The sequence below is a fragment of the Vidua chalybeata genome, chromosome 4 (genome assembly GCF_026979565.1).
Source record: "Vidua chalybeata isolate OUT-0048 chromosome 4, bVidCha1 merged haplotype, whole genome shotgun sequence".
Classification (NCBI taxonomy): Eukaryota; Metazoa; Chordata; class Aves; order Passeriformes; family Viduidae; genus Vidua; species Vidua chalybeata.
This window is the reverse complement of record NC_071533.1, coordinates 47,330,119-47,357,415: the sequence shown is the minus strand read 5'-3', so window position 1 is coordinate 47,357,415 and position 27,297 is coordinate 47,330,119. Positions and strand designations below refer to the sequence as shown.

The window sequence follows — 27,297 nt, the reverse complement described above, 5'->3', positions numbered from 1 at the left end:
ATACTTATTGACCAAGAGATTTCTTGATTATTTCAGGCTCAATACATGCCCTTAAGTTACATGTCGAAAGCATCTATACTAAAAATAAACTCAGAAACGTACTGGAGAATAAATTTTAAGGGTTTATGCTTGTACTTGTAACTTGAGGTTGACCAATCTGAAGAAACATACAGAATCCACTTCAGCAACACAATATATCATAACGACATCTTTTGAGTATACATCCTAACGAGAACATTATCATGTATAAATTTAAAACTACATTTACAGATTCAAGATTTAATCTGCCAGGGAGGTATATTTTAGCTCAGTAAAGCCTTCAGCAATATGAAATATGAATTAAATCTGCAGAATTTTTTTAGCTTGATTCTTTAATGAATACTCAAGCATCTCAGAGTATGGTTATCAGAATCTAAATGATCAGTTATCACAATTTGTATTAATGTTGATTAAGAAGGATTCTTGCTATAGTATTTTTACTGATACTCTCTTTAAAAAAAAAAAAAACAACACTTTTAAACATACAAAAAAAGAGGGTTCTCCTTCTCCAAACTCTCATGCTACAATTCAAATAACTGAATGAAAGATGAAGCTCCTTTTCCAATGCTGCAGCTGCCCTCCATTCCAACTCATTGAATTTATTTACCACAGCTGTCCTCGTCGCTGTCATCCTCACAGTCAGCTTGACCATCGCACCTCCGGGATGCCAGGACACACCTCCCAGAACGGCACTTGAAGTGACTGGGTGAGCATTCTGTCAGGGACAACCAACAGGGACAAACAGGACTCCGTAAGACAAAAGCTTAATCATGACACGGGCACGCATTTGTCAGCCAGGCTGTTTCAGAAGGGTAAATAACACAGACAGAAGGCTTGTGAGACAGGAGCTGTGCGTCAGGCGAGACTTCATAATTGCACCAGGAACGTGGTGCAGCAACATTTTCCAGAGCTCTCCCTTCCATGCTGCCCTCTGTCAAATGTCACTGCTTTGCCAAATCACTGGCATGCAACGTTTAGACCGTGAGTATGAACTTCCTAGCTACACCACCATTGTGGTGATGTATTAGGCATTGAAATAAGTAGAAGAAATCCCCAGGACAAAAAGAGATTGACAATTATGTGTCTATTTCAACTAATGGAACCAGGTATAACTTTCCACTTATTAACCCTTTCACTGCTTCTGTCTCATCTCACAGTACCATTTTAGGACAAAGGAGTGGAACAGAGTTGGGGAGTAGGGGAACTCAGTTTGGAATAATTTCCACAGTTTAAATATTATAATTTAAAGGGGAGGTATGAAAAAAACAAAGACCAGTGACTTTGGGAACCCATTTAAATCTTTTATTTGTTGTAATATGTGTAGGAGATACCTTCTACATCTTCATCTGGTGTTAGACAGGTTTGGTTGTCTGAGTTCTCATCTGGAAACTGAGTGCAGTCTGTATCTTCTGGCCACTGCAGACCTACGATCCCAAGCACAGCCTCACAGCGTTCCTTAGACTGTACACATAATGTCCTGAGGAGACAAAGCAGAATTGCACCAAATAACTGAATGGATGGCTTAGAAATTCACAGATATTAAAAGTTAATAATCCTAGCAAAAGTTAAACATGAAGATCAAAAAAAAAAAATCAGTTAAACAGATGTTTTAATATGAAATACATATACCAAAGAATGCTATGGTTGAAACATTATTTTAAGTTACTGTTATGCAGTTATGTTATAAATAGGTTTAAAATAACCAAATATAACAGCTCACAAACATGCTCTCCTCTGTAATAGATGGCAGAGAACAGTTTTTAAGAAGCACTAACTGCTCTCCTTCAGGAAAAAAAAAAACAAACACCTGTTGTACAAGTGAAATGCTACCTCTTCTGATTATGCTACCTCAGAAACCGTGTGGTTTCAGAAGGACAAAATATTTAAGCCTGCAAACAAAAGAGTGAAGAACTCCCCAGGGAGTTCAATAAAATTACAATTTTAGGAAAAGCGAAGCTCAGACCAGCCCAGTCTTGAGGCTGTTGTCAGTTACAGCAACAGGATACCGTCTACATCTTCATCTGGTGTTAGACAAATGTGGTTGGTCAAATCAGGAAAAGGCATGAATGAAGTCCTTCTGCAGCATTTTTTTTAACCATATAAAAGATGGGACTCACTGCAAAATTTGTTTGATCCATTGAGATTGAAAGTCACGCATGGTGTCTCTCAAAATACCCACTGTCACATGCTTCAAAATTACAAAGGTAAAAAGGCATAATAGAAAAATCCTCTGTGTTTGAAACATTTAGCTACTACTTTTGTCTGGGATCCAAGTATTCAACCAAAGGATTCTACCTTTTTTTTTTTTTATTTTTCAATTTCTTTCATGTCACCTTAATTTGCCTTTATGTATTTTGATTATTTACACATCTTTCTTCTAGAGACAGTCCTTTCATGGAAGGCATTTTATTCCATTCATTTTCTTTTGACATTTTAATTAATTGAACTTTTTAATTTTCTTGTAATATGCTCTGGAAAATGCTGTGACCAAAACCAACAAAATAAATCCATATAGGATTAATTCTTTTATGCTATTTTGGGAAAATAACACACAATTAATCCACCCAAATTTAATTTTGTTTTGAGGAATTAGATGAAGAGTCAGGTTTTTTCCACATCAAACAATTCACCACTCAGTTGAGTAACCAGACAGAATGCATTGATGACAGTCAACCGTGCTACAGACTCTGCTTTTACATCCTCCTCAATATCAAAAAGGTTGGCTGACACCACTTTATAACCTCAGATTTCTGAATGCCAGGATTTTTATTTTCCAATGACAAAAAACAAAACTCACAACAAAAATATGACAATATTGCAGAGTCATCTAAGCCACTTCTGTCCTGTGTTCTCTGCACACTCAGATCTTTGGTCAAAGCTGACCTTTTCCAAGGTATTATAAGATATTTATTTGTCTATCTGTGGTGAAAGAATTAGAATCTATTTAAACTTCAAAGTAGGTGTGGACTAATATTATCAACACTTTATCAGAGATGAAGAATTATGTTCAGAAATTGAAAACATACTTAATGCATCAATGAACGTTATAAACAACAGTAGGTTCAGTTCCTTCCAAAAAAACTCTTACCTGTGTTCTTTACTTTGAATAAAACTTTATGAAGACTGTTACAGTTAAACAAAGCATGACAGACAAACTAACATAAAGACAACAAAAAGCCTTGCAAAGCAGGGACAGCTGTTTTCTATAGGGGGGAGTAGAATTAAAATAATTTAGTTATACCAGCTGGAATGAGGTAACAGATCCATGTGCCTGTATTCAAAAATCTAATGCATCTCTGATAAGTTTATATTATAACAGATCCAGAATTATAACATTAACATGCAATTCATGGTTGGAAAGTATACTTTGACTTAAAAAGTGTAACACTGTAAAACTGCATTAGCTGAGCTCAGTTTCATATTTACAGGAAAAGACAAGTAAAACAATAGATATGTCCTGTTTAGCTCAACTAATCACTGATATATTTGAACAAGAGGTCAATTATATTTATTGGTATGAGCTTATTTTTGTTTTCATTTCTAAAAATATTTTAGGTTTTTACATTATATAGGTACCTGAAATTCTCCTTAAAATGTCATTATTAAGCAGATACTACAGATCTAGTGGGACCTCCAAAGGTGCCCCTTCCTAATAAAAACACTCTGTATCTGTGACCTAACGTAAGAGTGAAACCTAAAAACTATCGTAAAAGTAGAGCTTTGAATCCTATGATTGAAAGTTTTATGTCACATATTCAATTTGGTCTAAATTTGTTGTTACCCAGTTTTGAGCAGGAAATTGGACCAGATGACTTCCAGAGGTTCCTATCAAATTAAACTGTTCTGTGGTGTCTATAAGTTCCCTTTCATCTGTTTAATACTTTAAATTGGAAAACTATTCAACTGTATCATAACACTTCCTAGAATCTGTTAGCTGAAAGAGCCTATAATTTAACTTACATCTCTCTACATCAGAATAAATTAATCCCATTTTTATTTATTATACTGCTTTCTTTAAAAAAAAAAAAAAAAAACAACCCTTGATTTTCAAACTAGCAAGCCTGACACAGAGCTTACACAAACCCCTCTGTAACTCTGAAGCTATCCTGTATGCAATATTTTCTTTCCCATTTAGGTTCCTATGTGAGAATTTAACAGTATATTCATAAACTTCCTTGTGGTTCACTCTTACCTTGCACTAAGAAGCACATCACTAGACAAAGAAATGTCATCTATTTGTCAACAGTATCACATGATAAGAAATTTTAGGATGTGTACTGCAATTTTTCATGCACTTTTCTTTCAAACACAAGGTGTTAATTGATCAATATTGTCAAGGTAGGCAGAAATACAGAATGAGAAGGCTCTAGCAGCCAGTAGGTCAAAGGGCTCTGCCTGTTGGTCAGGTTTATTAGATCTCCTAACCTGCAACAGCTGCTGCTAAGAAAGCCAGGAGACCTACAGAAGACAGTCTCTTTGGAACAAATACAGGCATAACCTTAAAAAGCACAGTGATGTTACTCAGTGAGGATGGTGGAATAGCTACTCTGACAAGCAGAAAACCTAAGTTAGCCTGGCATTCAGGATGATGTGGCACTCCTAATTTAGAAAAGTAAACACTCGTTAAGATCTCAGGTTTTGTCGAGCATTTGGATAGGACTTTGCATCAAGTAGTGTACTAATGCAAGGAGCTATTACAAAATGCTAATGTTCCAAATTAAATTGATTCCATGTTTAAACACCCTTTATAGTGGCACAATTCTAATCAAACACACAGAAATGGAAAATACTTCATACAAAGCTCACAGCACCCTTCTTGTCACCTTGCTCAACAGTGGAATGAGCAGGTTCACAGTGCCCTGGGTGAAAAACTGAAGGGTCCTGGCAAACAGGGCTGTATCTGGCTGCTGACTGGGCACCTGTGCTGCTCCTCTGGGTTCAACTGCAGGGCCTGTCCTGTTCAGTACATTTATTAAGGGTCTGGATGCAGCAGTTCAGTGCATCATTAGCAAGTTTGCTGATTATACAAAACCAAAAGATGGTGTTGACTCCCAAGGGAAGAGAGGCCTTTGCACTGGGCAATCATCAAGGACATGAAATTTAACAAATGCCTGATCCTGCACCTAAGATGGAGTAGCACCAGGCACAAACTGGAGAGCAGCCCTCCAAAGAGGGACCTGGGCATGCTGGTCAGCAGTAGCCTTTCCCTATGGAATTCCAAAGCAATTTTCAATGAAAGCATAAAATTTGGAAAAACTACTATGACAGACAGACAGTCAAGAATTAAATGAAATATGGTTTAGTATAGTACCTGCAAGGTGGGATCCGCTGATTTGTACGGGGGTCACATTTTGGTACTAAGATTGTACAGGCAAAAAACATCAGGTACTTGTAGCAGTTGGTCTGAACCAAAGCTGGGAAAAGGGAAGACTCCCAGCTGATAGAGGCTTCCTTCTGTGTCCTGTGGCCCAGGTAGTTTGGGTAATAAGTGTAGTTGTAAGGCAAGTTCATACAAAGTTCCAGAGTAATTGGTTCACACTGACCTTTCACAGAGAGAAAACAAACAGAACCACAAGTGGTGTGAGATTAAATTAAATACAGAAGAAATAATTCCATACTTATTTTAAAAATTTATCAGTTAGGGGATATCCTCTCAGGCTTGAGAAACTACAAGACCAGAAGGCCTAGAGCCAGAGATCCCTTAGAAGCCTATTCATACCGATTTGAATTCTGCCAACCTCATAATCCATTAAGATACTTTTATTTCCTTATTAATATTCATTAACTTTCTGAGCAACACCTTAACTTTAAGGTGATACAACAAACTGTCCTTAAAACAGTGCAGTGTGTACTGTACAGCAACAGTTTCCACTGGTGTACCTACTATGTTACTATGACACACCTCACACTGACAGGTAATTGCCAAAATTAGGAAGACAGAGATCATTGGATACTTTGGGTTAGAAAGGATCTGAGGAGGTCTCTACTCCAATGCCCTGATCAAAGCAGGTCAGCTCTGAGGTCTGATCAGCTTTCTCAAGGCTTTAGACAGTCAGGTCATAAAAAATCTCAGGTGACAGAGACTGCACAATTTCTCTGTATAGAAAACAGAAGCCAAGATTTGCTTTTTTTTTTTTTTTTTTCCTTGTTTACCAAGATCTGAAGGAGGGGACAATTAGAGTATGTACTGCACAAGCACTGAGCAAGACAGACGACGTGCTAATAATTTAATATGGGTAAGACATAACTAATAACAAATGAGAATGATAAGCAAAGACAAAACAGATGCAACAGCTACAAGTCCATATGATTACATCTATTATAGCTACATACTAAAATCTTCCAACTTTTGGGAGTTTATCACAACAAATTTTGAACTAGCCAAGTATTTTGGATTTTAAAGAATTGTATAGCTTTTGTATTTCTTCCCACACTAGTATTCAGAAATATTTTTCAATTTTCAACCATAACAGAAAACTACAGATAGAACTTCAATTCAGACTGAAATTCAACTTTTTATTTAGCAATTAAATTATTTAAACTTATTTACTCTGGATATATTGAGAAAGTTTTCCACAAAAAAGTATATACCTTTCAAAAGTAAAAAAAAAAATGCATATATTTGCCTATTTTGGGAGCAATTATACTTTAATATGATTAGTATTCTCTGTTTATCAGTTGCTAGCATCAGTTGCTAGTTCAGTGTGACAACCGTGCCATCCCACAGCTGTATCTTTGAGAGAAGTTGGAAGAAAATCCAACATTCAATTATTCAGCTAAGCAGCAGAACTGGGCACTCTTTCTTGGTCTGGCATTTGGTGTTGTAGCTTTTTTCACTATTTATTCCTAATCTGATGATTACAAAGCTTATTTTACATCCAGCTTTTCCTCACTGCTAAATCCTGGCATACTACCAATACTAACTGTTTCTGTTGTCTCAAACCACTTAGTCACATCTTCAGGATGTACGAGGTTCAATGACTTTAACAATTCTCATCACATTACTGCCACTTCCTTTCCTTCATGATGAACCATCCCTTGTCCTTCAACACTTTTGCCTGAGACGCCCAGATCAGTTTGGGCTCATCTTTTGATTTTGGCCAGTAAACATCTTTCTTTGATGTGTACAGAACTTTACACATTCACCAATATTTCAGGATGATCACAAAAGTATGTGCAATATTCTAAGAGTTTGTATAACATAACATTATTCAAGATTAAAGGGTTGAAATGCACATATACCATTCTCTTTTATTATGCCTTGTATTTATAGGGGTTTAAGTGAATTCTGGAAAAAAATCTAGTCTACTGAAATGCTGCTGGAGGACAGCTCTTTACATGTTTTCATTATGATTATAATTTTCACACTGTTTAGAAAGCTTCCATTACATTATGTGCAAAAGTGTCACTGTAGGTTTGAAAATAGTAACGCTGACTCTCACACACAATTCCTGATAATCCAGAGAGTAATAAACAAAACATATGGTCCAGGGGAACATCTGACTCATTTTAAGTAACCCAAATGTTAGTCTTTCCTTCTGAGTCTGTCCTACAGCTTAAGAGGTCCTGCTACTCCCTTATCTATAATACACGTGAGTACAAACTAATGAGCAGGGAACAAGGAATAGAATTAATTGCATCTTTCATCCTGAATTAAAGAAGAAGGAAACCAAAACAAAATAAAAGTAAAAATATAACCAACCCATAAAAAAAAAAAAAAAAAATCACCAAAACAAACAAAAAAAACCCCAAGCCAACAACAACAACAACAAAAAAAACAAACCACAAACCAAGACATTACCACACAGACTATGCCTGGATTTACGCTCTTCCTCTGTTTACTATTAACTTGCTCTATCCATTGGAGTCTCTATAACCACTCTGGGCAATCTGTGTCTAGTCACACTTGCAGTAAAAAAAGTGCTTATTTTCAGAGCTTCATTATGCTCCTGTGCTTCATTTTGTGCCAATTGCCTCTGATCCTGTCACTGAGCCCTGTCTTACTCCCTTCCTTCAGATATCCATTTTGTTATCCCAAATATATTGTAAATACATTATAATGCCAGCCTAAACTGATCTGATATTATCACATTTAGAAGACATCTATCATATTTAATAGTGGGAAATGTAGCCTACACTTTGGAATTTTTCAACTAGATAGTAATCTGGGCCAAGAACTACTGCTTTGTCAAAACTGAAATTTTTCCTGAGAATTCTCATGTCTCACCAAAGACGAAATAACTCAGGTCAAAATATGAAGAATGAAAATAATATGAAAAAGGACAATAGTACTTCCAGATGTTATGCAAGAAAAAAATCTCTCCCAAACTGTCTTGCTGCTCCATTGTGTATAAACAATTAAATATTCACTGGACTAGAAAAGGACAAAGTGAGATGATCCAGAAGACTAGTTCAGACTGTGTTACTCCTACTAAGAACTACAGATTGTTGCCCATAATATGTTGTGGAAACATCTTCACTAAAAAGCTCTTGGGTTTCTCATAATATGGCATAAGAACATTGCTTTACAATTCAAATATTACTTGTCAAAAATCATAGAATCATAAAGTGGTTTGGGTTGGAAGGAGCCTTAAAGATCATCTTTAATGGGAGATCCTATTGCTCTTACAGTTAATGGGAAGGTGTAAATCAGATGGAATCAGACCCTTTGAAGCATGCAGGGATAGGATGAGAGGCAAAAGACATGAAAGAATTCCAATTAGTTATATGGAAAATAGGTTTTTAGAATGGCAGTGCTCTAACAGTAAAACAGATCTCTCAGAAAGATTGTGGAATCTCTCTCTTTAACGATAGAGCTGCTCAGCTGCACAAGATCATGGGCAACATAATTTAATTGGCACAGATGTGATCAGGAGTTTGGGCTTGTTACCAAAGTTGCTACCTAGCTTCCTTCTAATGCTAAACATTGTACATAAGATTATTCCTTTTCAAAAACGTAGGTAAAGCACTGCTAGAAGCACATGTAAAACATTTATGCTTTATAAAGTGTATTATAGCTTTACTTTAGCAGCATCTAAAGGCCCCAGCATGAGTGGTGTTTGTCTCAAACACTTGAAGGTAATAGTCACAACTCTAGAGAGAATATGGACTAGCTGACCTTCCCATGTTCATTCTACTCTAAATGGAATGACATTATCCACAGAAGCTACCATATAGTATCAAAGCATGCCTTGCAGAGAAAACTGCAGCACAAAGCAATTACACATGAATTGTGTAAAAATAATCTGTAAGTGAAGCCAAGTCTGTCCATCCATCAAGGTGACCTGAATTGATGTGACTGTATTAACACAACACTAAGTTTTAATTAATTTTGAGTAATTTTTCATACAGTTCTGCCCCAGTTTCAAAACATAGACAAATATATTTCTATTGATTACCTGTTCACATTGCAGAACTGAGGAAAGCAGCTATTCAGAAGCAAGTGCACAGTTAGTACAGGAACCTTGCATGGAGTGGTACAGTACAGCACACAGGTATGAGAACACACAGAGCTGAAGACCCTGATCCTCTACTGTTTGTATTGGTCAAAAGTATAATTAGTTTTTACAGTTTGAATACCAAAATAATTCCTTCATAAAGGTCTAAAAGTTCTCCAGATTACTAAATACAGTAACATGGGGTTCTTTATATTTTGGAAATAAATCAGTATCTTCTGCTTTACACTTACACTGTGCTGTTTACTTTACATAGACACTGAATTAAATTAATTAAATGCTAAGAGAAAGTGGAACAGTAAACATCCATGCAGAAAATATATACATTCACAGAAGAGAACATGAAAATACCTCAATGTCAAATGTTACAAATCCTAGTACATCAATAACCAAGAGTTTTGATAACACATTTGCTTCAACATTGGCCTTTTCAAAACTTAATCATTAAACATGTACATTAGCTAGAAAATTAAAGCATTACTTACCGTGTTCTACCCTGCATCCTCATTATAAACTACAACACCATAAAAGAGTACAGTATGAAGCACATGACCTACTTACTGCAGTTTGCCTGGTTGTTTCTCATCTCACAGGGAGAAGCTCCACAGGGATCAGGGCAGGAAGAGCACCTCTGGTCTCCCTCCTGACAGAGGGTTTGATCTGAGGGAAGTAGAAATGTACTTTCCAAATTATTTACCAGACTAATAAAAATGACTGGAGCATAATGAGGAAGTACAGTGTTTACATAAAAATTAAGTATTTTCTTTACATATTTCAGTAAGTACCCAAAAGCATTTCAAGTGCAGTAAGGAAGAAAAGTGTGCAATACTGTTCAGTTCTCACTTTTCTTACCCCTCTGTTCAACAAAAAAAATTATATCCCAGTTTTTGAATGAGGGGCATGGATCTCTGAAAGACATTTACTATGCAGAATATGAAAAGTCATGCAAATCACATTAAAAAAAGAACAATAGGTCCTAGCTGAAAGAGAACACTGTCTGGGAATTATTCTTCAATGCCATTCAGTTGATCTGCTTCTTATTTTATGACTGTTTCGGTTGACAATAAGAGACATACTGAAGAAAGTCAGAGATGAAGACTAATTGTCCTCCTCTGACTGGTTAAAAAACGAACAACAACAGAAAGAAATAAAAAAAACCTATGGTCCTAATGATGGACTTCAGAATAAATAAAACCAGCACCTCATCAGACGTTTCTGAACTACTTGGGTAGTTACTTTATCTGACAAATCCCTGGATTTCTCTCTCTCACAGTTGTGATAGCTCCTTTCCAAACCAGTAAATTCTCTCTTACATGTGCAAAATGAGTAATTTAGTTTGCTATTCTGTAAGGAGAGACTAAATTGGTGTTTGTCATCTTATCCTGTTTAAAAGAGCTTATTGTCCTGTTTGCTTAGTTTTTGTATTGCACTACTGCCCATGAACATCAGTCATTCATCCCTCCACTGGACATACAGAAGGTGCTGAAGATCTAGTTTCAATAACCTTGACAACAATATTGTCTAAAGGAACTGATGATATAATCGTATCTATCATAATTATGTGGATTTACTTCCATTAATATGTTATATATTGAAGCAACAGAGGTAACTTTTTGCTATAGCAATTGACAATCTTATTTTACAGCTGCATCTGATTGCAAAATGGAACTTGAAAGGCAGGAAAAGCCTTTTGACTTCTAAAGCTATCCCAAATATTTACATTAAAATTAGTCTTAAAGTTTGCTCCAAGTCCTTCCCCATGCTAAAAGGTAGATTCTTTTAATTCTAGCACAAATAATGCTGAATTTCTACTGAAACAATGTACCCTGTCTTTCGAAGAGATCACAGAAACAGTCATGAGTACACCTACATTAGATTCCTATTGTCACAAAATGAATGAGAGCAGTACTCATAGACAGATGCCATACCTTAAATTTCCTTAAGGCATGCAGTGAAGGACACCACTTATCCAGATGGAGATGAAGCAACAGTCAATTTTAATATCTGAATGTATATACTTGTACTAGGACACAAGATCCCTGTATCCTTTTATAGGCAAGGGGAAGTCACTACACCCTGACCTCAAATTTCTATGCTGATTTCTCATATTTACTGTGTTTGTAACAAAACCAGTACTCCATTAACCCTGACTCCACTGACTCTAACACACATATCCAATTTTTAAATTTTATTTGTAGAGCAGAAAAGTCTTTGTGATAAGTGAATGTCACACTACATTTTTTTGCAGTTCCGGAAACAACAAAATATATAAGAAATACAATAATAAGTTACAAACAAGAAGTCTGACTTGCTTTCACATGGACTTTGCAAGAAACTAAAGATGAATGAAATCTAAATTCTGCCAACATATTCCCATGCAAATTAGGATGAATGGGATATAGTTGCCTAAAGAAAGAATTTGCTCTACACAATACTGCAAAATACTGGCTAGAACTTTTTGTACATTGAAGACTTAATAATAAAAACTAGGAAAATGTTTGTATTTAAAAGCTCTGCAGTTTAAAGCCAAGCAGAAAAATCTTTTATCGTGTAGTGAGATCACTGAATACATAATTATTACCTCATACTACTGCTTGAATATTTTAACCCATCCCTATTCATCATACCAAAAAAAAAAAAAATATTTTTAACCATTGCTTCAACATCAAAAGGGAAAAAAGAGGCAGTGAAAACAAAACACATCACTGATTTCTAGCCCACATCTGTAAGACAAATGGAGGATAAAAGAATTCATAGGATAAGACTGAGACTGGACATCAAGAAAGAAGAATCAAAGGTGAACATTTTGTGAAAGTGTACAGCCAGAACTGAGGAGAAAAACTTGTTTTTAAGATTGCCACAGTCAGAACTAGAAGATTTTTAATGCAAGACCTCTTTATAATGTCAACATTAAAAGTGAAGAAAAATAATGATAATTTCTGTGTTTCAGCCTCTCAGGTATTTTTTTTTGAATGAAAGTATTTAAATTGGAGTAGGAAGATCCCAAGAACTTTCTATGAAAAGAAAGGACTGAGTAACATGCTTATGAAAGGATTTCTTTTAGACTGGTTTCCTAAAGACACAAGGCTTATAGAATCACACTGCCAATATATTTTATGATAACAAGTCTTTTCTACTTTTCTAGTAACTATTAAATATCCTGTCCTATTACTACTATACTTGCCAACACTAACTTTCTGCATAGGGTTAACTATTTTCATTTCTTTAAAATAAGATTCATTTAAAAAAGACACTAATAATTCTTGCATTGAAGAACGGCTGCAATCTGAACCTATACCTTACCAGGAATAAGAGAATTACATGTGAGAAATACCTTCAGATTCTGAAATCATTATAACATAACAACATTGCTTTCTGAATGTCCCCACTTCTTCATCTTTTTTAATAATTTTAAGTATTACAAGAAATCTGCTTACAAATGCCTGTGTGAAAGCGCACACCAACCAGCCTTAGCAAGTGTTATTTGAAATGTAAAGAAAATCATTTGTCAGACAGCTTTAGCTAAAGGCACTGTGGAACGTAGCAGTCAATGGTAGGTTTAGTAAGAAGAATAAAATGAGGCATATCCTTACTTTCACTGCAGTTTTCTTCATCACTTCCATCTTTACAATCATTATCTCCATCACACTGGAATGCACTGGGAATGCACTGCCCATTTCTGCACTCCACCAGACCCTGACTGTGACATGCTAGAGAGAAAAAAAATATTAAAAAGACAATATTCTGACCAATGAGCTCAGTGAAGCTCTGCATTATATTTGAACATCACACTGAAGTTATTTTAGGAGGAGCTGATAGCACTGCTTAGCACTGGAGATCAGGAGGCACTTCTCTTTATGTGTCAGCTAATTTTTCTATAGCTACAGCTGTGCTGATCTTTACCTACAGAGACTGAAACTATAAATGTCAGGTATTAGCAACAACCTGAGATGAAGTCTTAACTTCCCCAAGGAAAAAAAAATGCAAATAATTTTTACTCATCTAATGGGAACATTACAATTAACAAAAAGCTAATTCTGTAATTAACAAGAAGCTCTAACACAAAGCAATACTTTACTTCTCAACAAAGGCAACAAATGTTTAGTTTGCTGCTGCTGTCTACTGAAAATGGACATTTGTCAAGTGTGAACTTCTGAAATAAAATAAATTTATAGTTTTGACTTTCAAGTGAGTACACTAGTTATCTTTTTTTTTTCTAGTTTACGAAGAAAGAAAAAATAATTTAGAGATTAAGGGAACTTACAGCAATTGATCTCATCTGATTTGTCCATACAGTCATGGTCACCATCACACACCCAATCAGCTGTTATACATCTCCCCTCTCCACACTGGTGATGTGTCACTGGATTACAATCTACATAAAATGCAAATTTGAAGAAAAAAAAAAGGATGCTAAGTTACCATTTGTATATTTTATATTACTGATCAATTGTTCTATGCTTATTAGGTAATCTTCTTATTATTAATGAGGCATTTTGCATTAATAAATTATATTAAGAATTTTTTCTATCTGCAGACTTTTTTGCAGATGGTAGTTACACATATTCTTAATTGTATTGCCTGTAAAGTGATGCACTCATTCCTTCTCCCAGGTGCACTATTTGTAAATAAACAAATAAAAATTTGTGACTATTTGTAAATAAACAAGTTTCTAAGATTTGTTAAGCCCGTTAGAAGATCTGGCTTACCATCTCAGGGAATGCTTTTCAGTTAACCAACATTTTCAGTAGCCATCAGAGAAAATAATTTCCTTAATTTATCTTTTTACTAAGAAATTTTAAAAAATGTTTCTCAACTTCAAAAACTATATTTTTAGCATGTACTTGGAATTTTCCATAAGAATTATCTACAAAGAAATTATTCCGATTCATCATCTTACTCTTTCTACCTGAATGCACAAAGAAGAGCATTCTGTTGAGCACACTGACTTTACATCAAAATAAACAGAGAGATTAGACACAGTCCAGTCCTCCAAATCTGCCATGAAAACCAATTATAGAATGCACAAAAACTTAGGTTTTAAAAATTGTATAGAAAAAAACCGATGTCAAGGTAGGAAAGATAGGAGACAGATCAACATTTACAAAAACTTAATAATCTTTAAACTAGGATCATTTATGAAAAATAACCCACTAAATAACCAAAACTGACAAGAGAATATTGAAAAGTCTTAGAGTGTGCTTAATTTGAAGAAATAAAAAAAAAATCTCAGAAAAAGAAGTGCTTTGATTTTCAGTTTTTATATTCTTTGTGTTCTTCCTTAGAAAAGTAGAAGGAAAAAAGGGAGAAATAGTATTTTAACCATTAAAAATTATCTTAGAAAACTTAATTGTTCTCAGGTGTAGTAACAAGACCAAAAGTTAGTAAAAATAAGGCTTTCTAAGTTTCCCAATATTTACACGTTAAGATTATTCTTTTTTATTGGCAAAACTTCATTGTTTCTCCTGTGGAAGTTAAGTATAGGCAGATACATATAGCAGGCAGGTAAGTGTCATGAGAACATGCAAAGTTGATTGACAAGAGAATTTGAAAGAAACAGAATTTGATAATCAAAACATATGACTTCACTATCAATCTTATATAAAAACAGCTCAGCTATAAAACAGTTGGCACCACCAGTGCCCTCATATAGTTTGCTTTACTCTCAGTTAAATCCAGTCAAGCTAGCAAGAAAGCATCTTTTGCAATTAGTTTACAGCAAATTGAAAATAGCAGTATTTCTTATAAAATTTATAATTTCTTATAAATCCAAACCCTTCAAGATTTGGATTGACCCAGAACTCTCCTGTAAATCTTTTCAATTTGCATATAGAATCTGACAGCTGTTTTCACTATGTTCAAATACAGTAAGAGCAGGGTATATTACTCTTTCAGTAGTTTAAGGAAAAGGTTTACTGACTTAGGCAGTCCTGATATCTTAAAGACTTCAGAAAAACACAAAACTTTCATTTACCGCAATTTTGTTCATCACTAAGGTCTCCACAGTCATCGTATCCATCACAAACAAAGGTATAATTGAGGCATTTTCCCGTGTCGCAACGAAACACATCATCACTGCAATCTACAAAACAAAGCATGTAAAATGTTAAGAGTTGCATTGGAACATTCATATCAAGTATGAACCCTGGAATGTACTGACTACACACAAGATTAGCTAAAGATACCTTACAACTTACAGCTCTGAATTAATACTGGTGTCTACCAGTTTATAAGAAACTAATCTGGAAGAGTATGAAAAATCAATAGCCATTTTTAGAAATTTTTACTCTCTCCCTGCCAGGTGTTTTTTTGATCAATACCATAAGGAAAGAGTGCTCTGGTTGCACATAGGGACCTAAATGTCTAATTAATTTATACACATAAAGCTCTCACGAAATGTTGTAGGCTTCACCATTGCAAATTACTAGGAAAATCCTGAGTACCTGATGTGCTATTAAGTGGAAATGAAGATTCTAACAGAAAAATCAAGATCCTTAGACCCTGCTTTTGAGCCTGCCTTTGGTCTTAAAATGGTTCCAAATGAGCTTTATGCTTAACACAGTTTGGAGCTCAGATTTGGCCTGGTACCTTCTCATCAAGAAATTCTTATTGTCAGCCCTAGGTTTAACTTTTTTTCATTGGATTGGATGCATCAGTAAAGCCTGCCAGGTATTCTCAGAGAATAACAATAATACTTGAATAATATCACGTTCAATAAAACCACAGAATCTTTGTTGTAGTTAGATGAGTTGAAGATAAATTATGGTTTGTGGTATCTGGTCCCGTCAGTAATAACTTTTGATTTCAAGCACACAGCTAGGAAGTGGGTAACTCAGTTTCATCGCCTTCTTCTAGACTTTTCCTTGACCTCTAGCTTTCCAGGGAGAATGCCGAGATATAGAATAACTGGGTAGGCAATACTGCCTTCCTGTTGGAGCTATGCCACTGGAACCAAGGAAGTCCTTTGTGCCCATTCTTACTGGCATATGTGGGCATTTAAAATTAGTTCTTCCCTGGAAAACAGAGAGAGAGAGCTCAAAAAGCAGGGACTGGAACAGAAGTGCCTCCTTTCTTCTGAGATGATCAACAACAACACAGCAGAATCATGCTACAACTTCCCTCTCTACTCCTGGAATGTGATTCCAGGGTTCATGATTGCACAGTGGCTTCCCTTTGAAAGCAAGGTGTCCTTCTAAGGATATTACACACTGAAAGGTGCAGAACTCTTCCAGAAGGTGCCGTGGGGTTTCTACCCCTTCAGACCAATGTCAACCAAGTGTTTCACTTCCTAGGTGAAAAAAAACTCTGGAACTTGAACATGAGTCACTTCCTCTCCTTCCCCCACAGAAATATGACTGCTTTCTTCAAGTTTCATATTATCTTAGAAAGTCCAAACAGAATTTATAGCATAATAAGAAGGAATGCTTCAGGATATGAAGTAAAATAATATGGCTGAGCCATGAGCTACATACTCAATAGTTAATTCAGCTTCAAAAAGAACCATTATTCATAAAACAGGGAATACCACACCAAATGAAAATAAATTTAGGTTCTTGCTTTCTGTAAGCAGACCAACACCCAGCTGAGAGTAAATGCTAAACATCACTTGTTTTGAATATGCAACAGCATGAAGTACTCTGGCAACCTTTTATCTTACTGATCAGTTTGTAACTCTGACAGTTTCTATGCTTCTTCCACTGCTCCTCCTGCAAATGAAACAGAACTGCCTTTTTCTATGTTATTTCCTCTGGATAAATTTACTGTTAAATTTCCATTCATACCCCCATTCTTGTTTCCATCTCTGAAGCTGCTGCAGTGTCCTTTAGGGTAGACAACTCACAGACCCACACAGACATGGTACACAAAAAGAATACAAGCTTCCTTACAAGGAAGTAAGATTCACTTGATGAAAATCTAGCAGCCTCAATATATATTTTCTTCAAGATGCTGGCAATAGTGTATTGTAAAAGTAGTTGGTTACTCTGTTAAGTAAGATGGGCGCTTGGCAGCTGCCACTTGTAAAAGGCTCAACTTTAAAAGGCTCAATTCTATAAGTGATGGCAATATCCACATTTTCACAAAATTAAATACAAATTCCTATTCTGTGCTCCACTAAACACAAATGAAGTCTGGCAAATCTTTTGCATTCAACAACTTGGCCCTGAGATAAGCTCAGCTGGTTAAAGCATGGTGCTAATAAAGCCAAGGTAGCAGGTTTGATCCCTGTATGATCCAGATCCAGAAGGACCTGCTGCACACTGGTCTGGGCAAACCCCCACAAAATTCTACTGTCCAAATTGGAGAGAGATGGATTTCATGGGTGGACTGTTCGGTGGACAAGGAACTTGTTGGACAATCACGTCCCAAGGGTCAATAGCTCAGAATCCCAGAAGACATCAGTGACCAGTGGTGTCCCTCAGGGCTCTGTACTGGGAGCAGTGTTATTTAATGTCTTCAATAATAACATAGATGAAGGGATCAAGCACAGCCTCAGCAAAGCTGCAGATGAAATGGGGAGATGGTGTGGATGTCAAGCTAAGTGGTGTGGTTGAGACACCTGAAGGACAGGATGTCATACAGAGGGAGCTGGACAAGCTCAAGAAGTGGGCACATGGGACTCCTGTGGTCTAACAAGATCAAGTACAAGGTTCTGCACCTGGGTCAGGGAAAACCCTGGTACCAACACAGGCTGGAGGATGAACAGACGGAAAGCAGCCCTGCCAAAAAAACTTGGGGGAACTGGTAGATGAACAGCTGCACATGACTCAGCAATGTGCACTTGCAGCCCAGAAAGCCAATTTTATCCTGGGTTGAATTAGAAGCAGCATGGCCAGAAGGTTGAGGAAGGTGATTCTCTCCCTCTGCTCTGCTCTTATGAAAGCCCACCTGGAGTGCTGCATCCAGCTCTAGGTCCCAAAGCACAGGAAAGACATGGACCTGTTAGAAGAGGTTCAGACAAGACTACAAAAATGACCACAGGGATGGAACAGCTCTCCTTTGAAGAAAGGCTGAGAGAGTTTGGGTTGTTTCTCCTGGAGAAAGAGTAGCCCTTCTCCACTTTAGGGAAGCTTATAGGAAAAAGATGGGGACAGACTTTTAGCTGGGCCTGTTGTTATAGGATGAGGAGTAATAGTTTTAGAAGAGGGTATTTTTAGACATAAAGAATAAATGTTTACAGTGAGCATGGTGAAACACTGGAACAGGTTACCCAGAAAAATGGTAGACACCCCATTCCTGGAAACATTCAAGGTCAGGTTGGATGGGACTCTGAGCAACCTATTCTATCATTTAATGAGGTGACTTAAGACTTTGAGAGGGGCAAGGACTGCAAGAAACACAGCATCTTTTATCAGCCAAGCTTTCAGGCAAATAGGTCTTCCTTCAGTTTTGCTCTTTCTGCTATATAATTCAGGAAAATCTTATTTGACCTCCACACCCTCTCCTCAACTCCTACCAAGCATCCTAATGAAAGATTTCCTCTGCATATAAGCCCTGTATTATTAAAAAGACAATGTTTCCTTTCAAAGGTAACCTTACCTCATGATATTTATGCCTGTTTTTTCAAGACATGTAATGTATTTATTCTTTTACTACTATTTTCTTCTTTTCTTTTCTAATTTTTTTCTTTTTTATTTCTAAAAGAACTTGAGAGCCATAGTCTCAATAGGCATGTTTAAATTTCTGAGCTTACTTTAAATCTAAAGCTAACAGGAAAAAATGGAAAATAAAAACATCCAATACTTTTTACATAATAGACATTATCTCAACTTCCATGAAATTAATTGTAGGCTATTAAAGGAAAAGCAGGCTCTAGCCTTATTCATACTGAGACCAGGAGGAAATTGCTGTCCTCGTTTATTCCTTAGAGTATCCCAGATAAAATCTAACAACAACTTCCTTAAAAGCAGCTTTGTGAGTCTTGGAATGCGCAGGCTCTTAAATCACTAATAAGAACTAACCTTTTGAGTTGAGTCTAAGCTGCACAGTCTGGCATTTTTCAAAGTCTGAATGAGAAATCCTGTTTTGTGGCATCATGTCCTGCTATAGTCCCTATTTAGTAATTTTTCCAAATCTTCCTCTGTTCTTTTTCTTCTTGCCTTCTCATTGTTTTCTTACGGTACATTTGCTCCACTTTTCTAAAGGTGTTTGTAGCCCAAGGTGTTTTGTTAACACAGAAAAACACATAGGAACTTATCTAAAGACATGTACTACCACAGACAAATAAATAAAAAATTAAGCGATCACATGTGTACATTCTACTGCAGCACATACTGGGATTAATTTAAATAGATCACATCTAGGGTTGAGACCAACAAAACTTTCTTAACAGATGGTCTTGCATCTAGTCTAAAATCAATGTCAAGGACCAGGATAAAGCTACAACTAACAGCATTCAGGTGATAATCAAATGTGCTCCTTTCTGATGCACACTACTGATCCATTAAAAAAAAAAATAAAAACAAAACATAAAACCAAATACTTTTTATTTCCACATAGCTCCTTGCAGAGTAACTACATCAAGGCATAATATTTGATCAAAAGCACATGCTGTGGCCAGAGTGAGCAAAGCTAAACACAGTCCATAACAACTGACAGAGTCCAAATGTCAATATATGCAAACACTATGCAAAGCTCTTGTTCTGTGCCAATAGCCTGCTTCAGCATCCAGGTTTCCCTGAACGGATTCAGTACTTCAGCAGAACACTGCAGGGTTTAAGAAACTTACTACAATGGACCTCATCACTCCAATCATCACAGTCATTGTAGCCATTACACTGCAGTTTCCTTGGGATGCAGATCCCACTGGCACACAAGAAACTCTCCTCTCCTCCACACAGTGCTGTAAGAGAGCAGAAAACACAGAATGTGGAGAAAAATCATTAGCATCAACACTATGAAGTTAGTGATACTAGAGTTAAACTGATATTCAGTATTTCCCACAGGGATTGAAATATATTTCCAATTTGGAAAACGTTAGGATAGCTCTCAGAGGAACATCACTGAATGCAAGAAGGTCAAGAGGACAACCTAAAAGAGAAAAAAATCTCAGTTTTTGAGATAGAAAAAAGCCATTTAAAACTTCTATCAGTGAATGACCCATTTTAAAAGACTTCAACAGGCAGTCATGAAAGCACTATTACACCTGTTAAATCTGCCCCTGGGAAAGCCTTATGTGCTCATGTGGAATATGCCTACAAAAATATAATAATTTCTGCTTAAGACTGGCTTTACTGAACAGCCCTTTGGTATTCCTCACAGTTTGCCAAACCAATAGGTATACAGTGGATGCTGTGAGGTATCACCTAGCACTGGGCATGCTTTTTCAGTATTTTTCAAAATTGACAAATAGCTGCAGCTTGCACTGGTTGCACATTCAACTATTTATCTAGATTTTTAACTTTATTTGTGGTCCTAGAATACCAGTCTTCTCTATCACACTATGGCAATGTCTGTACACACAAACACACACACTCTCAGCACCCTCATTATTAGTTTTAAATTTTGTCAGCAGGAGATTTTTTTTTTTCAACATACTTACATTCTTTTCTAAGCCTCACTATTATCCCCAAGAAACAGGGCAAACTTAGACTTAGTTAACTGAAACACACACTCCTTATGGAAAATTCGTTTGTAATAAAAACTTAGGAATAATTTCAAAATCTTTTGCATGACATTTCCAGGTGTACTGTCCACATGGACAGCAAATAATTTTCAATTTGCAATATAAACATCATTTTCTAGCTGTGTAACGAGAACATGGTTATTGCAGTGAAAGCTGCTCAGGCAATGTATTTTAAAGGAGGTAAACTCCTAACTCTAACTTTACTGAACGGGGTCCAAAATACTGATTAGGTGCCCTAATACTAATTTAAACCAAACTGGTTTGTGCCATTTAATATTTGTGACTCTTCATCATCGACAAGGTAGTGCAAAACCTCCAGCATCATCCTTTTGCACACCCTTATGATGTGTTCCTCAGTAGGTTCCCTCACACTGTGTGGTTGGACACATTTCCTAACCTCTAACTGAAGTTACAGCCTTACCTGTATTCTACCAGTTTTAGAAGGGTTTTATGAACAGCAAAATAGGATAGCCTTAAGACAAACATGAGGTTAGAGAACATTCACAGTCTCATTTTATAGCGTGAACAATGAAGCCATGAGATATCAAAGTGAAATTTATAAGGACTAATGAATAATAACATCTAAGACACAAAAATCAGCATGTGATTTTTTTTTTTTTTTGAGGGTAAAGACTGATGTCATTTTACACGTTCAAAGAATAGCTCTTGTTGCCTTTACTTGTAGCTGCAAATGCCTCAGTTGCAAATAAACTCCAGCTATACAAATGAAGAGCCCAGTTAGCTGGAAGTGTTCAAAGAACAGTACAGAAAATTTTTATTCGAGTACCTTGCTCAGCATGGTCATTGCAACAGTGACAGGGCAAGAATCTCATTTCACATGATAATGTCACACTTTATTATGAGCCAATTTTTTTATTTCTCCAGTTCCCTGCCCTATATACTGCACTTCCTGATTTCTGCAGTCACTAAGCTCTACAGGGACCCCTAGAAACAACTGACTTCCTTGGCATGAAAGTACTAGTTCCCTGGACACCAGAGTTTATCCCACAGATGATGATGTCAGGTAAAAATACAATATGATAGCATAATCAAAATTTTGTAATTCATCATACAAGAAAGGGTTGGAAAGGCAACTTTAACTGATGGGTAATCTTATATTTTTATAACTTGGCTTTTACACAGTTTCCTTCATGTTTAAAAAGGAAAAGAGCATAAATAAATCAAAAGGAACTACCTTGATTTGCTTTGATGGAGATCTCCATCGGTACAGAGCTTCACTGGTACTAAGACAGCAAGAGTAATGAACTCCTGTCTTTTGTGTGAATATGCCAATTTGGCCTGGGAGAATGAAAGTTAACAGCAGGAATATCTGATAACTTTTCTTACAGATCAGAAGAGAAAAGGTTCCAGGGTCCCATATTAATTCTGGGCTATGAAGAGAAGTATGTTGAAGCACTTATAAGTCATCCTGACTCTGCCTCCTTAATACATTTCTGTCATGTTCTGCTCCCATCCAAAGCCACTTCTCCATTTCTGCACACCTGAAGTGAGCATATTCCTGTTTAACTTGTATGTTATACAAAAAACAAGAGGAAGAGTGAAATTAGTTTATCTCAGTTTTAGCTTCCAGCTGCAATCAGAAGGAATCTTTAGAAATTTTAATCTCACCTCTTGCAGTCTTCTAACAGGTAGTGACTGGATATGTTTGGTCCAGTTAGTGCAGTGTTCAGGGCAAGGAAAGTACAGACACTGTGGACAGTACCTCCAATGACTGTAATTTCTGCTCTCTACCAAGCTTGTGCAAGAAGTTTTCAGTAGGCTGACCATTCCATCATACCTCCAAAGATCAGATTTTAATGGAAATTATAAAAGCCTTATCTAATGCTATAAAACACTTTTGTTGAATGTTAAGTTTTGGTATTTGATCTGGAACCTGGTGGATTTAGGTATGCAACCATTTATAAGACTTGACTGAACAAAGGCTACACACTCACAAACCCTGGAACTGTTCAAAACAAAGCAGCAGCAGCAGAAGAAATAATGCCTGAAATAGATGTCTGAAATAGGAAAAATACAGACCAATCCACGCAAAATTATTACAAATGGCAAAGATGTTATTCTAAAGAAATATGCTGCGAAATGCTGATTACTGATACCTTTGTAAATAATTTACACATTTATAATAAAATCATGCAAATATACACACACACACAAACTCCTGAAGAAGAATGCTATGTAAAATGAGCCCAAATAAAATGGAAGCAATCCTTGCTAATAGAGAAACTTGCTGGTTTTAATCCTTACCTAGAAAGTTCTACAATCTGGAATAGCTTCCAAAATCCTGGATTAAACACCACAGGCACCAAAAAGTGTTTTATTTTACCTGTGTCTGGTGCACTATCAAAAGTGTCTTTGAGGAGGCAAGACCATTTATGTGCTGTACTTCCCAGCTAGATTACTGGAATGTCATCTATAGAAGATTATGTGGTAAGGTCCTTGGAAAGCTGCAGAGAGCACAGACTGAAATAAACATTATTCTACCACCCTCAAGATTGACATCTGGTTGTATTTCAAGGTATAGCAACAGATAAAGCATTCTATAATTGTGAAAATGACCATGAAAACTGCTGCAATTTTTTTTTTTTTTTTTTTTTTTTTTTTTTTTTTTTTTTTTTTTTTTTTTTTTTTGTCAAGCGAAGAGGAGACCATATTTACTATCTAATGCTATGGAAGAAGTAAGAAGTATTAAAACAACCAAAATGCACTGCTCTTCAAGCAATACACTGCAATCTGTAACATTCTAGAACACAATACTAGGGATGCTAAAACATACATAGACCCATGTAACAAAGGGACACATTAATACAATAAAAAGCTATGGCAGGTCACAAATTACATTAAAATCCTTGAATCTCAAACAGATGGAAAATGCAGGAGTATTTGGAAAAGTGCTGCCATATAGTCTTGGCCTGTTCTCCTTTTCTGGGCATTTGATTTTGTCAGCTTTTGGAGTCAGAATTATAAAACAGGTGAACTTTTTTCCTTACCCAATATAGTCATAATAGCACAACAGAACACAGAGGAACCCTTGTATTCTCTCACTTTCAGGTTTTCATCACCTGCTCCCTATACCATGTATGTACCCTGCAGAATAGTGTGTGCATCTTGTTGCTGTCAATTCTAGAAAGTTTTGATACTATGACCACAATCATGGAATTAGAAAAGCTGGCAACTCCTTACCCCCAGGTAATTGTTCATTTCTCTATTTCCTTAGGATGCAAAATCCTGTGGGAGAAAAAAGACAAAAGACCTTTTTCTTTCACTCAAGTGATGTGGCCTAAAAAGGCCACATAAGAAACTCCAAGCTGGTAAAGAAAAAGGCAAAAAACAGGAACACAAGCAGAATAGGAGAATAAAAACCAGAGAACACAACAAAATATAATCCAGGATGGACATAATTTAAGAGTGATTTTGTGGGGGAAATAGTTTAATCAACCGTGCATGTTTTTTCACATGAAATACCACGACAATCCTGAAAAACATTTTGTTTTCCTTGAAAAATTATTCCATAATTGCTGTTTTTGCAGCTGTTCAGCATCATTGTTACACAAATCATCTCTCTCTCTCTCTCTCCTTTTCACTACATTAAGTAAATGTAAGGTCACAAAGAAAGATAGCATCTTCCTGATTTTTAAAGCTTTTTCTCAGAAAAATTATCTTCTGGATGTATATAATTATATTGCCTATAAAAAAAGAAATACCTGTTGCAATCAGGTATTCAAATTCTCTACTCAAAGTTATTCCTCAAAGACAATTCTCTTATTTAATAGCAGTCTGAATGAAGCTAGGGGTGACCTAATTGCAGCCTTCCAATACCTGCATGGAGCCTACAAGAAAGATGGAGAAGAACTTTTTACAAGAACGTGTAGTAATAGGACAAGGTGAATGGCTTCAAACTGAAAGAGAGTAGATAGATATTAGGAGATATTAGGTATTATATAGATTAGATATTAGGAACAAAATCTTTACTGTGAGGGTGGTGAGGCACTGGAACAGGTTGCCCAGAGAAGTTGTGGATGCCTCATCTCTGGAAGTGTTCAAGGCCAGGTCGGATGGGGCTCTGAGCACCCTGGTCTAGTGGAAGGTGTGCCTTACTATGGCAGAGGGGTTGGAACAAGATGATTTTTAAGGTCCCTTCCAACCCAAAATCTCATGACAATGAAGTGCAGTTCAGGCCACTTGTGCACCACTTCTTTAACAGAAACAGACATTCATTCCTAATGTCTCTTTAGCAAAAATACAAGTGAACAATGTCTCATAACTCTGTACTGTAATTTACATTGTTTTGTTGTATAAACAGTAGAAGCATCATATTCACTGCTGCTTTTGAAAGCATTTTACAATTCAAATTAACAGAAAAATAACTTCAGGGTTCATTTGAGAGCTCCATGTTAATCTTAGATTAACATGGTTAATCTTAGATTACTGTGTTGCTTTACTTCTCATTCTCACTTCTCTACTGGGTTTTCTTCCGATATGGGTTTAACACCAACAGTTATGTTGGCTGGTCAAAGCTAATAACATAACATTATAAACACTCAGTTGAGAGAGAGAGAAAAGCAGAGCTGAAATTTTTCTGTGAGTAGGGATATGAGTAACAGCCCTCAGGAAGGTTTCTGTGATTTCTCATTCCCCCCAGAATGCATTATTAGTTACATGTGGAGTGAATGATAATTCATCCTGCTCACCCCCTTACATGCTCATTTCTCATTAGACCTGTGAAACCAGTTCAACCACCTATCTTAAATCTCAAAACATAAACTCTTACAACTATTATTAGGGTAGCTGATTTTCTCATTAGACAATTCACTCATTCACTCTCATCACTCATTCTCAGTGACAAGTACTCACTTGTCACTTGTGTAAACAGATATCAATCTGAAGGACATCAGCCTTCAGACCTTCATCTTTTTCTCAGTGACTCACAGAATGACTGAATGACTCAGTCATTTTACATTCAGATGTTTTTACTATAATGGCATGGCTTGGATTTTCCAGTACAATCAGTACATCTGTGTTCACATCAGGGATGTATTTCATAATAGATTTCCCACAGTGGTATTGTACACTCAATTTCCAATGTTTGTGGAGCTAACTTTTAGACAAAGAGACAAATATTAGCTAATGATACACAAACCAGTATGTATCCTCAAGAAAATCCCTACTCTAAGCAATAGACATTTTTTAGGAAAACTGTTAACTGTTTCCAAGATAAATGCTCTGGATTCTAACTATAACATGACTCAAGCATATTTTCTCCAACAGGGCTTGGAACTATGACATTCAAGGATTTTTTGGAGGAGTGATAATCTTCAATTCAGAAAATGTGGAGGATATGGAGTTTTTAGCCACAATCAGACAAAAATAAACAAGAGATATCAAGAGAAAGTTTTCTTTGGGATTGGGTGACTGGGTGACACTGTACAAGCATCTGTGAAACAAGCAGGTACAGTAGTCAGACCTTAAGTTTGAAAAACACAGGATATAACTAAAGATGAAAAAGAGAATTACATCACACAAAACAAATTATATGCAAGGCATATGTGGGCAGGGAAAGATTCACTGCATGTAATCTGGAGGCACCAAACGCCTAAAGAAATCACAGAGTTGAGAAATAAAGAGTCATAAGCCAAGGACATGCTCTTGAAATTTCCAGGAACTGAATCCTGAGAAGAGTGTGAAAAGCAGTTTTTGCTGAGCACTAGATGAAAAGGGATTAGAGCAGAGAATCAGCCTCAGCTGTTTGGCTCTACTGTGGTCAGAGAAGTAAATTCTCTCAAATATACAAACGGCAGAAATAAATATTCAAGAACAGTACAGTTTATTTCTGTAGGAGAAGCAGCCTAGTGAACCCAAACTCTTACCTTTTTCAGTCACAGAGGAATCATATTAGAACCATTCTTTTAAATAAAAAAAAAGGTCAAAATATTCTCTTTAGTCTTAGAATCATAGAATGGTAGGAGGGCTTGGGTTGGAAGGGACCTTAAAAATCATCTTGTTCCAACCCCTCTACAACAGTAAGGCACACCTTCCACTAGACCAGGTTGCTCAGAGCTCCATCCTATCTGGCCCTGAACACTTCCAGGGATGGGGCATCCACAACTTCTCTGGGCAACCTGTTCCAGTGCCTCACCACCCTCACAGTAAAGATTTTGTTCC

At 36.4% G+C, this 27,297-nt stretch overlaps 1 protein-coding gene across 4 annotated transcripts in view; it reads right to left on the bottom strand.

Moving 5' to 3' along the window:
• CORIN (corin, serine peptidase) overlaps window positions 1-27,297 on the bottom strand; it is a 128,160-nt gene that overhangs the window by 34,008 nt on the left and 66,855 nt on the right. For all 4 annotated transcript variants that reach the window (XM_053941949.1, XM_053941948.1, XM_053941950.1 and 1 more), the window contains exons 6-13: window positions 20,221-20,334; window positions 15,469-15,576; window positions 13,759-13,869; window positions 13,088-13,204; window positions 10,056-10,154; window positions 5,351-5,582; window positions 1,371-1,516; window positions 647-754 (exon numbers count right to left, since the gene is read on the bottom strand). In XM_053941949.1, coding sequence (XP_053797924.1) covers window positions 647-754; window positions 1,371-1,516; window positions 5,351-5,582; window positions 10,056-10,154; window positions 13,088-13,204; window positions 13,759-13,869; window positions 15,469-15,576; window positions 20,221-20,334 — 1,035 coding nt within the window. The remainder of the gene's footprint in view (window positions 1-646; window positions 755-1,370; window positions 1,517-5,350; window positions 5,583-10,055; window positions 10,155-13,087; window positions 13,205-13,758; window positions 13,870-15,468; window positions 15,577-20,220; window positions 20,335-27,297) is intronic.